Source organism: Coffea arabica, chromosome 1e, assembly GCF_036785885.1.
Source record: "Coffea arabica cultivar ET-39 chromosome 1e, Coffea Arabica ET-39 HiFi, whole genome shotgun sequence".
Lineage (NCBI taxonomy): Eukaryota > Viridiplantae > Streptophyta > Magnoliopsida > Gentianales > Rubiaceae > Coffea > Coffea arabica.
Window position 1 is genome coordinate 41,496,554 of NC_092311.1, and position 15,263 is coordinate 41,511,816.

A 15,263-nucleotide genomic window follows, 5' to 3' on the forward strand; every position below is an offset into this window, starting at 1 on the left:
AACTAAACAAACAAGTTTAAGCACAAGTAGCATGTGATTAATATTGTTCATACCCTAACTACTACTATCATCTCTATTGTATTAGTAATTTGTACCATTGAGTGGTAAATAATTTGTACCAACTACCAGTAGTCATATTTCTTACCGTAAAATCAAGAAACCTTTGCGCGTTGAAGTGGTCAGTAGACCGAATCTTCCCTTCGATAAATTCTCAACTCTTTTCCTCTCTCTTTCCCTTGGCCTTCACGGAATATAATAAATTAGCTCCGCAATCACCATCGCCGTGAAGTTCCACCGCCCTCACCACCTCAACACCTCACCCCATCCCCCGCTATAACCCCATCATCGTCGTCGTTATATCTATCGCGCCATTGTCGAAGTCGGCAGCATAAGCAAGTAAGTTCTCTACTATAAACCCTAATTCCCCAAATTTTGTTGAGGATTTCATGTTGATTGTTTTGTGTTTTTCTTGTTTGTTGAGTAGGGAATTGTAGCTAAAGAAGTCGGAGTAGTTGATAATTAAATGGCTATTGCGGCCCCAAATCAGCTAAATATCAGTGAACCGCCGACCTGGGGTTCGAGAACCGTTGATTGCTTTGAGAAATTGGAGCAGATTGGTGAAGGCACTTATGGGTTAGTAAATTATCTGTTTTTGTATCGCAACAAAATGTGTTTTTTTTCTCTTGAGTGAATTTCTCCGCCTTTTACTAGAATCTTGGAGTAAATTTCGTTTTTCTTAAGGTATTGATTCGATATTGGTATCTGTATTACATTAGGTAGTATATTGACTTGTATGAGGTTCTGTGGATTGGGTTTTTGTTAATTTAATCTGAATTTTTAGTAAAAGGTTTATTCTTTGTTTTTAATGTTTTAGTATGAGGTGTGTGAATAGTTGAGTTGGGAAACTTGATGATGTTGGAAAGGCTGAAAATTTTCTCATGGTGATGAGCTTTACAGCTGGTGATTAGGGGCATATTTGTGTTATTTAGTGGTTTGAATACGTTTTGCTTTGATGTTGTTTAGTAAATGCAAGAAGAGGGGCACAATGGTTTACACGGTTATGACTGAGAAGTAGAAAGTAGGCAAGTGAATGTACTAGCATGTGTTTGTGGAAAGAAGAGAAGGGCATCTGCTGGTGATTGTGTCGTCGGTGATGTGCTATTGGAGTCTTGCAACACTGTGGCCTCAAGTGTGATTATACATTTTGGGAACTTAATTTACTTGATCTGCTTTAATGGTTGTATCTGCATGATTATTTCCTTTCTGGTAAGATTGGGGTTCTAAGATATCGGTTCTAGAAGTCGTGTATGAACACTTAACTTAAAGATATAGAACATGTCAGTGGGAGTTGGAGAAAAGAAAAGGAAAGAAAATAAAGCTGCTAGCTTTTGAATTCATGCTTTTAGCTTGTTCCTTGAGCATTTTCATGCTACCATGTTGCTTGAAAATATGCAAAAATGAGGATCTTTCTTTGGTGGGCCAAACTCGGGAAATTAATGAATCTGTTTAGTTTAAAGTCTTGATCATGATGAGTCTTGTAGATCCGTAAAAAGCTTTAACATGGGATGAACTCTTGGCTGCCATGTCCAGATGCAAATTAGTCTCATTATTCATTTTCTTCATTAATTTATCTTCTTTTGTTCTAAATCTTAAGATGGTAATTTTTTAAACCTGGCGACTGTAGTTGTTGCAACATGTTCTTTTAACTCAATTTTCATTCTGGATGATATTTGAGAAATCTCCATGTAATATAAAATTCAATCTGGAGCATGTATTTATTATCAGTTGTAGTTTATTGAGTAACATTTCAAATAGAGCATGAGTGGTTTTTCCACGATGCAAATGCAATTTTATGAAACATGGACACATTAAAGACCAGAGAATAAAGAGTTAAAGAGGACATTTATGTGATGCACTACAGAGAGGTCGATAACCAGCATGGTAGCACTGATTCTATATATTGAAATGCTCTACAACAACAATCTTAGCAAAGTTAACTTCTGATAGTGCATTACCTGCTAATTTCACCATAATTCTTGGTTGTATCACGTGATGGTTCTCTTGATTTACAACATCATGTTAGGCTTACTTTTAAATTGAACCACTTCTATTTGTTTCATGTTTAAAGATATGGGTGTGCCAGGATGGCAGGAGAGTTTTATCTATGTTACCAGGACTCTTCATTCATCCTAAGCACACGTGTGCTGACACTATACATCACGGGTACAGGATATGTACCTGACACAGTCAAAATTTTTTGGGTATGTTTACTGTTGTGAGATGTGATGTTGATGGTGGAGGAGGAGGAGAGATGGGCTATAAGTCTCATGAGATGGGAAAAGAGTGGAAGAGAAAGAAGGGAGGAGAACGAAGGAGAAAAACAAGAAAAATACTCATGTCCCTTGCTGTGCTTTTTCTTCATATGTTTGGGCTGCTGATTCTCTTTCATTGGAGGAAGATGTGAAATTGGGGTAATGGTGGTGTTTAAGAGTAAGAGTGGCATGCTCTGTTTTGATTCATTTGAACCCTTTGAAAATGAGGTAACGGTGGTGCACAACGAAGATAGAGATTGTGTTTGACGATGATATCCACTTTGCAACTAAGCCCCTGTATTTTAACTTTAATTATCTTTTTCAACAAGTAACTTAAATCTTTTTGCATTTTTTACCTTTTTAATATTAATTCAACCCCCTCATACTTAAAGATTTTGCCTTTCTCACCAAAAATATCTTATCAACCCATGAGTATGAGAAGTGTATCCCCGCACCACCCGCACCCACACCCGCAATGAAATTGGGCACATATCTGGATCTTGCAATTTTCAAAAATGAGGATTCGACACTTATACACACACCCGTATCCAACACTCGAACCTGAGTCCATTTAACATAGAATTTTATACTGAATTAGTAGGATGTCTGTGGATGCAGCTATTGTTATTGCCAAAAAGATTAGTTTGTGAAGCTTCAGTTGAATTTTACGTTTGGTCCTTAATGATTGTTTAGTTGATGTTGATGTATAAGGGTAGATTAAACATGAAGATGTAACCATTAAATGTTATTTATTTAGGGTTTGCAGATTGTGTTTTAGTTTTCTATAGGATGGAAGCTATTCTTATGGGTCATTATTATTTTGGGCCAATTAGTTGGATTTTGATATTCTACAGTCTCTTAGAAGAAACATGATTGGCCATATGAAGGTGTAAAGTTTTCACTGCACTCATAGTTTCTATCCGTTGGTGAATTACTTGAAATTTCTGTTTTTTCAGCACGATGGATAAATCATAGTTTATTTAAGTGGCTGCCTCACTGATTTGTTTTTAATAGTCCTCTGGCTGCTAATACTTGTTTACTCATGTACTTGCAGTCAAGTGTACATGGCAAGAGAAATCAGAACAGGTGAAATTGTGGCTTTGAAGAAGATACGCATGGACAATGAGAGGGAGGGAGTAAGCTTCATTTTCTATCACCACTTTTAAATTGGTTAAGTAATTAATACTTGGCAATCTAGCTTTATTCTTGATTTGACTATGCACTAGAATTAAAAAGAAATTGGGGATGCATTGTATTTCAAAGAGAAGTAGGAATCACATTGTGACCACCACATCATTCAATTCAAATTTAAGCAGGATAAAAGAATGTGGAATCAAACAATTTGATTTATGAATGTTAGAATCAAGTATTTTGAGCATGCCATTCTTGAGGTCACTATTATGTGGTACATAGTGTGAACTTGGAGATGCATTGTATTCAAAGAGAAGCAGGAATCATATTGGAAACGCCACATTACCAGATTCAACTAAGGAGGATGAAAAGCATGTGGAATCCAACACTTCAGTTGAAGAGTGTTTAGGAACAAGTATTTTGGGCATGCCATTCTTGAGGTCACTATGACGTGATACATGGCTGTGATAGACCTAGGTCATTTATGTCTGGCTGTTATTAGACTACCTTGTAATTGAAACTCTTAGGGGTTAAAGTAATACTGGCAATCTATTTGGGAAGAAAGAAGTATCTATTGGGTATCATCCATAAAGTTCGCTATGAAATTTGAAGTTCATCTTCTGAAACTTAGTTTTTGCACTTTTACAGTTTCCCATTACTGCCATACGGGAAATCAAAATTTTGAAGAAGTTGCATCATGAAAATGTAATAAAGCTGAAAGAGATTGTCACATCCCCAGGTAATGTGATGAATTCTATTGTCTACTCCTCTTGTCATCATTCTTTCTATTTTGCACTAAAGGGTGAGCAGATGTACTTATAAACCAAAGCCAAGGCTAACGGTTGTCCACCTGATAACAATCTGATTATTGTCTTTTGGTATTGCATCATACTGCATCTTCTGAAAAGTATCTAAAGGATTTTCTGTCAATGTCCAGGTCCCGAGAAAGATGAACAGGGGAGACCAGGCAAGTGACTATATCTTTGGTTTGAGCTGATATTGAATTTTGTATCTTTATCCATTGAGTCTGTAATATGGAATCAGAATTATCCTAAGCTAGTCATCTGACCAAACTCATATGTCATGCTTATACCCACTTAGTCTGTCATAGGCAATCAGAAATATCCTAGACCAGTCATCTAACCAGACTCCTAGATTAAGGTGTTAATTTGCAATATTCTTTCTTTTTTTGGGTTATCCTTGTTTGTGGAGTTTTAGCTTCTATTTTTTAACGCAGCGAATATTATTTCTTAGCACAATCATTGTTGTTTCAGATGGCAACAAGTATAAAGGTGGAATCTACATGGTTTTTGAGTACATGGATCATGACTTGACTGGTCTTGCTGATCGTCCTGGAATGAGATTTTCTGTTCCACAGATTAAGGTAATTCTCTTAGTGAAAATGCCTGTTAATCTAGATAGTATTTCAAGTATGTGGTGATTCTAAGAAAATTTCGCTATTTTGCCTCATATAGTGCTATATGAGACAGCTTTTGACGGGGCTTCACTACTGTCATGTAAATCAAGTGCTTCATCGGGATATCAAAGGTTTAATATGAGATTACACGTTGATCTTTGGTTGCTAATCCCATTTACAGGCAATAATAGAGCTGTGCTGTATGTTTGTTGCAGGTTCTAATCTTCTGATAGACAACAATGGGAATCTGAAACTTGCTGATTTTGGTCTTGCACGGTCATTCTCTAACGATCACAATGCAAATCTCACAAATCGAGTTATTACTTTATGGTATAGGTATGATTATTAGGTGTTTTATCTTCTAGTTTGGTCAATTTGTGTATGGGCCTTGGTTTTAGGTTTCCCCTATCAATAGACAATCAATTTATTACCCTAAAAAAATAAATTGATCAGACCACCAGAATTGCTGCTCGGAGCCACTAAGTATGGTCCGGCTGTAGATATGTGGTCTGTTGGCTGTATCTTTGCTGAGCTGCTGCACGGAAAGCCAATCTTTCCTGGGAAGGATGAGGTAGCTGATGTTTTCTGTTGGTTAAGTGTACTAAAAATCATTCAAAGGTTGTGATCATGTAAGTTTATTTTGGTCTGAGAACTGAGTGCTTTGATTCAATGTCCTTTTGGCTGTACAAAGAGGTCAAAGTAAAATCTGATAATATATATACCATGTCAAATCCTAATCTATATCAAAGATTATTTTTGAAAAATCTTGATGGAGAGCAGTTTATAGCGGGCATGACAATTTTTAATTTTTTTTCCCTTTCTTTCTCTATACTTGATTCTAAAAGCATTCTAACTATCTAAAGTAACATTCTCACTAGACAAGTTTGGAATTTTGAAATTCTAAAATGCTTAGTTTGATGGCATTTTTGTCCTGAAGTGCAAGGTGGTTGATATAGTTAGTAGGTTGGGCAGATATGGAACACGTTCCTTATTTTCTTCCCCTGTGCTGAAAGTGTGTGAGAATCTGAATTCCATTTTGTCAGCTTTATGTCAATTCTTGCAGTGAAGTGATTTACTGAGATGTAACATGTTGAGTTTTAATTTTATTTGGTTATGCAAACTATATCATGATTTTGTGTTGCCTGATAAGTGTTTTCTGTGTGAAAGATTTGTGTAAAGCATAGGATGAATATATAATAAAAGATCATAATTAGCAAGGCTGTTATGCAAATTACTTTTTGCAGAATGGGAGTTAGAATGGATGTCATGCACTTGATTGTGAGTGGAATACATCTGTTATGTAAGTGCTAGAAAAGGGTGCCAAAGTAATTGGTTGACATGTCATCATCTTAAATTCGTTGCTCTGTTGTTGTACCCTTCCCTTTCTTTTCCTTCTCTTTCTGATGAGGCAAGTGTTATTTCAGCCAGAGCAATTGAATAAGATCTTTGAGCTATGTGGGTCTCCTGATGAGAGTAATTGGCCTGAAGTATCAAAGATTCCATGGTATAACAACTTCAAACCCTCAAGACCACTGAAAAGACGTCTCAAGGAGGTTTTTAGACAGTGAGTAAAAACGTTATTTATTTGCATTTGCGTGGTTTGTCAACATTTTGGATTTTGGTGTCACTCGTTGGTCCTTGTCTTCTATTGACAGCTTTGACCGACATGCTCTGGACTTACTTGATAAGATGTTGACTCTTGACCCATTGAAGGTATCATATTTTTCTTTGTTAACAAGTATAGGCTATGCAGTTTAAAACTCTTTTTAGTGGCTCAAACATGGCTTTCTTCTGGAGTATTGTTGACTGACGGATGGAAGTGAAGGGGAAAAAGGCCCAGAAATTTCAGTTTAATTTTTATTTTGGTAATTCATAGTTCTTTATTTGAAGCAACTACCATATCAATTGGTAAACTGAAAACTTGGATGTGTTTGTAGCAGATTGAACAATTTTGATCAATTTGGCCATTTGATACTTCTACTATTTCTCTTTTGATAATAAATTGCTATATTCTCATTGAAATTTTGCAGAGAATAGAAGCCAAAGATGCACTAGATGCTGAGTATTTTTGGACTGATCCACTGCCTTGTGATCCCAAGAGGTTTAATTTTTGAATCTTCTCCCGTCTGAAATTCATTTTTACCAGCCAAATGTTCTGTTTATTCCTTTTCAGAGCGTGACCCAAATGGTTTCCTTTATCAGCTTGCCTAAATATGAATCTTCACACGAGTTTCAAACAAAGAAAAAGCGTCAGCAGCAGCGTCAACATGAAGAAACAGCCAAGCGCCAGAAATTACAGCACCAACAACAGCATGGTCGTCTTCCGTCACATCAACAATCAGGGCAAGGGCATCCTCAGATGCGGCCGGGAGCAAATTTACCAATACATGGACCTCAAAACCAGGCGGTTGGAGGCCCCAGCCACCATTATAACAAGCCACGTGGACCTGCTGCTGGACCTGGGAGGTACCCTCAGGCTGGAAATCCTTCTGGAGGATACAACCATCCAAATCGTGGTCAAGGTGGTGGAGGTTATGGGAGTGGCCCGTATCCACCCCAAGGGCGTGGAGCGCCATATGGTTCGAGCGGCATTCCTGGTGCTGGTCCCCGAGGAGGTGGGGGTGGTGGCTATGGAGCTGGTGGTCCAAATTATCAGCATGGTGGACAATATGGGGGCTCTGGCACTGGAAGAGGCTCAAACATGATGACGGGGAACCGCAATCAGCAGTATAATTGGCAACAGTGATTTACTTGGAAAGTAATGGTAGATCACTTAGCTCAAGTATGTACGAGTGGTACTTCCCTTCTGTTTGAACACTGAATATATTATGAAGAGGAAATTAAAAATTACAAGAATAGAGCCGTTCTACGTGTAAACCTTCTGCTTTCTCCTGCGTAAGATTTCTGTTTCATGATGGAAAGGAGGGGATTGATGGTATTTGGCACATATTCATACAGCAGTTTGTTATGTGAGCGATGTTTCTTTAGATGTAAAGTTGAGCATTACATTGTATTAAACTCGATGCACTGCTCATTCCACATGCCGCTATACTGCTACTGAACTTGTTTTTAAGCAAATCGTAGCCGGATGCATCTTTCTTTTTTTTTGTTTTGGGGTCTTGAGTAATTCCCCTTACAAGTCAATCTCTCATAGAGCAGAAGACAGAACCCTTCTGTGTTTTGCTTTCAGGATGATAAATTTTTGTCCATGTGACAGGTCAGTTGATCCTAACTTGAATCAGATTCGGATCCACGATCGATCCCACCAGAACTATGCATGATGAATTAGTTCATCTTATACTATTTGCCGCCAAAGATTTGTATGTGGGGAAACGTCTCAGCTAAATAAATCTGAATTGTTGGACAATTAAGAGACCAAAAAGAACGACTCTTGACTATTCTTAGAAGCCAAAATACACGTTGAGAATTGAATCTGGAGCTGAAAAATAGAAGTACAAGTCAGGATTATGAAAATTAAACACACTTCTTGTTAGTAAAGCAACTCGAATGCATAATAAAACGTTTAGTTTATTTGAATAATCAACTTATAAATATCTACTACACAGTAGATTACATAATCAACTATATAGCAGATTAAAATTTTAACCAGCGCAGCGCATAATATGGTAACTGAGAGCTTGATGATACACTGGAAAATCACTTTATTATGAATGATGTGGAGGTACGGCGTCGTTCCCTTTTGAAGGAGTTGAAGGAGGTTTATGGAATACCAGATGTTTATGCAATTCGAACACTTGTTGATCATCCAAGGAATTCACCATGAAGTTGTGCAGCATAGAGTGTGAATGATGCGGAGGTGGTTTATGAAACGTCAAATCTTTATGCAATTCGAACCCTTGTTGATCCAAGAAATTCATCACAAAGTTGTGCCTCATTGAAGGCCCTGAAGGAGGCACAATCGACCCCTTGGGTAGCTTATGGAACTCGATCATTGTTCTGCCAGGCCTGCTTGCAAAGGTTGATCCGATCAAGAGGATGAAGGCAAGAAAACACGAGAGCGTCATGCTTGTTGAGGAAGAAGTTGAAGAGGCCATTGTAATGCTCTTTTTAGTGTAGGGTTTTAGAGGATGAGAATGTTTATGTATACACATATATACATGCATGATCGAAGAGAAACAGGCAACCTCAGTTGGTTTCTAAATCCTACGGCCAAAGAAAAGGAATATGCTATAAAAGTTAGTACTTGTGAGATGATCATGGCAATTTCCTTTACAAGTATAATTAGAAAGTACTTTTTCTTATGTATAAAAAAAAAAAAGTACTATTTCCTTATTTCAACAAATTTAGAAGAAAATGTTTTGTACCTTTGGCCATTTTGAACAGGTTTCCTTGATCACTATATATTTTTTGGTTTGTTTGTAAGAAAAATCGTTGGCCACTAGTTAGAAAATTCCTTTACTTTACTTTTTTGGAGCCTATTTTAGTTAGAAAATTCCTTTATTTTTTTTTGGAGCCTATTTTAACTATTGGTTGAAACATCAAATCTCTGTATTTAGGCTTCATAGGGAGAATCTATTTTTGATGAAAGTATATATATATATTTATAAAGAAACCAACAAGTACAATGATTAAAAGAAATATGATAAAAAAGGATTGACAGAATCTTAATTAAACTTGTTAATGTAAAATATTACGTTGTATCAATTAGTGTTCACAAGCATCAATTAAAATTTGTTAACGTCAATTATTGTGTTTTATCAATTAATGTTCATTAGCATCAATTAGAATCTTACCATGTCTAATATTAGTCTAGGTCCATTCAATTTAAGTGTCTAGATTTCAATAAACATTTTTCTTCCAAATGAATTCTTCTAACAAAACTAATACTGTGCAAGGCATGGGTTAAGGTTTTCTACGACTGTAAGAGCAATTGTACCATATAGACTATGGCTTGGTAACGTTTATCAGGTCCCTAAAGTTTATGACTTAAGCCACATTTAAGACATTTTACAACAATTCAAGAATGACTAATGGTCAACATCAAATTACCGTTAGTCAGCAACTTTGAATTTATACTTTTGGTGTCCAATATTTTGATTTCGAATGATTATATTTTTCTAAATTTAGAGAGTAGCATTAAGGGTTTTAAGATGAAATGAGATGCAAATTAGACGAAATTGTATTAAATGAGTAAATAGGAACTCTAATTAAATTTATTTTTCTTTTTTTTTACTTTATTTATTCATGCCATTAATATCTCATGTTCTTGTTCTCTTTTGCATGTTTAGTCTCAAATTTTGATAGCTTATCTTCCTACCTCTTTCTTGCCTTTTTATGGAGAGATAGAAACTCGATTAGTTTTATAAATAGCGATCGAATTGGATAAGAATGCTGCAGAACAACAAATTAGGGCTTGAAAGTGCAAGGAGAGGAGAGAGAACTGGTGGCAGCTCGTAGGTTGGTACTTGGGAAAGCATCGCCAGCAAAAAGAGAAGGGTTAATTCCACTTTGTCCCCCCAAACTTTGGACGATTACCCACTTCAGTCCCTAAACTCCAAAATGGGATACTTAAGTTCCTAAACTTATAAATACCTCCAAATTAAGGAAATTTGTTGACAGAATCCTGAATGCCATTAGTGGTCGAAGTGTCCCATTTTATAAGTTTAGGGATTTAAGTATCCCATTTTATAAATTTAGGGACTTAAATGTCCCAATTTATAAGTTTTAGGGACTTAAGTGTCCCATTTTAAAGTTTAGGCACTGAAATGGGTAATCGTCCAAAGTTTGGGAGGACAAAATGGAATTAACCCAAAGAGAACAATCAAATTTGTTAGTCTATTATACACATATCATGAAATGTGTGCAGATTGGGAACGTAAAAAAGCTATTTTTTGTCACGAATCATTGTATATATTTATAACATCAATTTCATTATGAACCATGGATTGCGATATCTCTCATTGTTTGGATAAATTTCAATTTTGGCAGTCGCAGTGTTTGGTGACACCTTCAAGACTTGATATGAAATCAAGAAATGTGTACCAAAAGAAATCCATCTTCCTCTTTTTAAGTATTTGAATATCGACCAATGCATTAATTTCCAATCTTAAATTTCCAAACCTATAACTTCTCAACAAATACAAAAAAGAAGTACTAATTATCTGGGTAAAATGGTCAAGCAATTTAAGGTTACAAATTAACATATGGACATGCATTTAACTTGATCGTAGTGTTTATTGGCAGAGCTAGAAAGTTTAGTGGGAGTACAAATTAACTGTTACAATTTTTTACCTAATCTACAAATGACTAGTAATAACAACCATGTATTTAATATGAATAATAACACAACTAAAAAAAATCAAATTCATTCATAAATTTATTCTTTAAAAGGATTAAATATAAGAGATTTATAAATTACTACTATTTTCTTAGTTAAAAAAAAAAACCAAAAGTAAAGGGCCAAGGTAACGTAAACATGCAAGTAAAAGTATGTTAGAAGTTGGAGTTCTACAGATTTGCTGTTACTTTGTTTCTTTTCTCATTTATTTTTTGACAAGTAACAATAATCACCTTACTATATAATAATTATTTCAAAATTCTGTAGAAGCATAACTCTTGAAATTTTCAACAATTTCTAAGCTTATTAATGGTATTTCATTTGGGCCAAATTACGTTTACCACTGCTAAAGGTGTAGATATGTTAGTTTTTAGGAGATAAATAAACCCCGTGGGATGCTTTTTTTTTTTAGCATGAAAAGTAGATATATAATGGAAAACAAAGGATATGTCATTGTTCCATGCCTTGTAGTTTTGAATAAGTCAAATCAAACGATCTAAAAGTTATCTACCTTGACCACAAAGCAATCGTTTAAAAAATATATATATCTGTATGTATACCTATTTATTTTATCTTTTTGTCATGTTATTATTGTCAAAATTTATGGTTTCAAATTCGCAGGACTATTGGCACCATAATTAACTGACTAAATCCGGATAATACGAACCATCTCACAAGAACCATGCATGAATTAGTTCATCTTATACTATGTGCCTCACAAAGATTTGTAGGTGGAAGAAACGTCTGAGCTAAACAAATCTGAATAGTTAGTCAATCAAAAGACCAAAAGAAAGATCGAGTTTGAATAATGTATTTTCTAAGTAAAAACAATATAATCATATTTATTCTGCATAATGTATTATTTCGTAAAAACAAAATCGAATCATTTTCAAACTCCAATTCGGGGTAGAGATCAGCTTGTTTAGTTTAATGAGTTGAATTTGAATCCGAACTTAAATACCTTATACAAATTGGCGTATCAAATTTGAACAAAACTGTTCGTTTAATATAAAAACATCATCTGAATATTAAGTATTTAGTTCGTTTTAGCTCATCAAAACCTTTTAACATTAATCCGGGGTGGGGGGAAAATGTTAGAATATCATTATGGGCTCACCTCCCTTTTTTTGTGCCCACAATAGTCGCACAATATAAGAAGGAGGAATTAGATCTTGACGCTTAAGGTTTTCTAATATTATGTTTTAAACCATAATTTTTTTTTTGAAAACTATAAAACCTCCCATAAACTTTTCCTAACGCATAATTTATAGCCTTCTGTTTTACATTTCTTCAAATGCTTCTTGCGACTTAGTTCTTGACTCATCAATTAGCATTTGAAGTTTGAAAATATCCAATTTATACACAAGGGTTTAAATTGTAGGAGTTGGTGGGGAATTATAACGGAAAGACAAAAGGGATACTTTACTTTGCTAATGTTAGTAAGATACCTATGAATATTTTTGCATATCCTGAATAATAACCTGATTGTTTACTCCCCAATTAGTTTTTAGCACTCCTTAGCACTTGTATTTTTAGCGAGTAAATTGGACTGCAAAAGGCTAAATGGGATCATTCCCCTTGTTTCGTATATGATGGAACATTTGTTACCAGTGACGGAGCCAGGATATTTTTTTTGGGGGGCCCAATATTTTTTCTTAATAAAATTATCTTAATATATTATGTTCAAAATAATTTTCTTCTATTTAAATATATGCGGTATAGTCATAACAAAAATTAACAAAAAAGATAACTTTTGATTAAATATCTTATAACATCACAAACCATCCAATTTGCACATTATGAGAAGATGCTTTCCAATATGTCACCTATGCAATATATATATATATATATATATATATATATATATATATATATATATATATATATATAACCATGTAATATAAATGTAACTATTTTCAATTGAAAAAAGATAAAAGTTATGTTAACATAATTTGAAATTTCAACATCTTTTCTTAGAAGTAAATTGAGCTCTACGCACTTTCATAGAACTAATTTCATCTACGATTGAACCACTGCTAATTTTTCAGCAACTTCTTTTTCTATATACACAGTTAGACAATCATTCAAGAAATTATCTTCCATCTTGTTTCGGAGCTTTGTCTTGATTATTTTCATAATTGAAAATGCCTGCTCTGTAGTTGCAGTTGATATAGAAAGAGTAAGAATAAGTCTAATCAATCTGTCAATAAGAGGATATATCACTAATTTTCTTGTTTTCACCAAGCCTTGACATAACTCATGAATACCAGATAATTCTTGCAATTCAGGATGATTTGGAATGTCGAGCTCAAAATGTTGAAGTTCTATTCTTAGACGTACTAGTTCTTGCTTTTAACAATTGTGAATTGGGTTTTTTTAGCCCATTAACAATTATGAATTGGGTCTTTTTATTCTAATACATCACATTGGGTCAATTTACTATGGAACATCAAATTATATGTTTAATTTTTGAAAGTTAAATAATTAGTACAATAAAAAATAAATAACTTTTTTTGGAGAAAAAAATTAATTCAAAGATGACTAATTCATATATATATATATATATATCAACTCTCATAATATAAACTAAAATTGTAAAAATTTAGGGGGGGCCAATTTTATTTTACACATATATTTACATATTATGAATTAAAATTTTCAGAACTTAGAGGGGGCCATGGCCCCCCCTCTGCCCCCTTGGCTCCATCATTGTTTGTTACTTGAGTACTTAAAGACATTTCTGATGATTCTAAAGTCCAAATTTCTTTCATTTGTTTCGGAGACAAAAAAAAGAAACGATTAACAAAGAATACCAATAAGTAGGAAAGTAATGAGACAGAGAGAGAGAGAGAGAGGGGGGGAAGAGACAAAAACAAAAGACAGACAATAGGAAGGAAAGTAATGAATGTGTGTGTGTGTGTGTGTGAGAGAGAGAGAGAGAGAGAGAGAGAGAGAGAGGCAGTTTGTTCATTTTGGTACATCTGAACAACCTTAACTAGGTAGAATTCAAGGGAAGGCAGCATGTCTTCTTTACATCTTATCCCGTGGAGGTTTGCACTAGTAATATTATTTCAACTTAGTTATGTACCGATGGAGGGATAACGCATCTTTTGGGGTGATTCGTCCGCGGACTGCCCTAATGGTGGTGATGGTGGCAGATCCTTTGAAGGACTTTGGTGGAGGGATAGGAACCCCTTCCGGAAGCCTGGGAAACACGTTATTCCAGGGTAAAGTGTGTGGCTCAAAATCCAACCCTTGTCTGCTTGCAACGATAGAGTTGAAGAGGGTGAAAACAATAACAGAAAGGAATATTATGTGCCAGGAAAGATTAGAATATGATTAGAAGCAAAAAGGAAACTAATTTCAGACAGAATATGATTAGAAGCAAAATTTCACAACCATCAGCAACAGAAAAATCACATAATTTTTAAATATATTGACTAGGAAATAAAAATGCTAACGAGAATATATGAGCAGAAAACTTTATTTGGATATTCACATTGAACAAACACCTAGTGATGCAATCTAGGCCTTGATAACAACTAGTTATTAGTATTATTATTATGATTAGGATTTTTGATCCACAGGTGGCCCTAACAGTGGAGGTGGTGGAGGATCCTTTGAAGGACCTGATGGAGGGATAGGGACCCCTTTCGGAAGCCTGGGGAACACCTCATTCCTGCGTAAAGCAGGTGGCCCTAACAGTGGAGGTGGTGGAGGATCCTTTGAAGGACCTGGTGGAGGGATAGGGACCCCTTTCGGAAGCCTGGGGAACACCTCATTCCTGCGTAAAGCAGGTGGCCCTAACAGTGGAGGTGGTGGAGGATCCTTTGAAGGACCTGATGGAGGGATAGGGACCCCTTTCGGAAGCCTGGGGAACACCTCATTCCTGCGTAAAGCAGGTGGCCCTAACAGTGGAGGTGGTGGAGGATCCTTTGAAGGACCTGATGGAGGGATAGGTGCTCCTTTTGGAAGCCTGGGGAACACCTCATTCCGGGGTACAGAAAATTGCTCAAAACTCAATCCTTGTCTACTTGCAACCATGGAGTTGAAGAGGGTAAAGACAAGAAAAGAGAGCATTAGTATGCGCCATAAAAGATATCCA

General features: G+C 35.5%; 1 protein-coding gene across 1 annotated transcript; it reads left to right on the top strand.

The window, feature by feature from the left end:
* Nucleotides 1-169: 169 nt before the first annotated feature.
* On the top strand, nt 170-7,967 carry LOC113703863 (cyclin-dependent kinase C-1). The gene is made up of 13 exons (XM_027225350.2): nt 170-396; nt 485-633; nt 3,367-3,448; nt 4,092-4,182; nt 4,381-4,410; nt 4,718-4,827; nt 4,919-4,991; nt 5,076-5,196; nt 5,314-5,431; nt 6,285-6,424; nt 6,516-6,573; nt 6,891-6,961; nt 7,063-7,967. Exons 2-13 carry the CDS (start codon nt 524-526, stop codon nt 7,604-7,606), a joined length of 1,548 nt encoding a protein of 515 aa, XP_027081151.2. The 5' UTR covers nt 170-396; nt 485-523; the 3' UTR covers nt 7,607-7,967.
* The last annotated feature ends 7,296 nt before the right edge of the window (nt 7,968-15,263 follow it).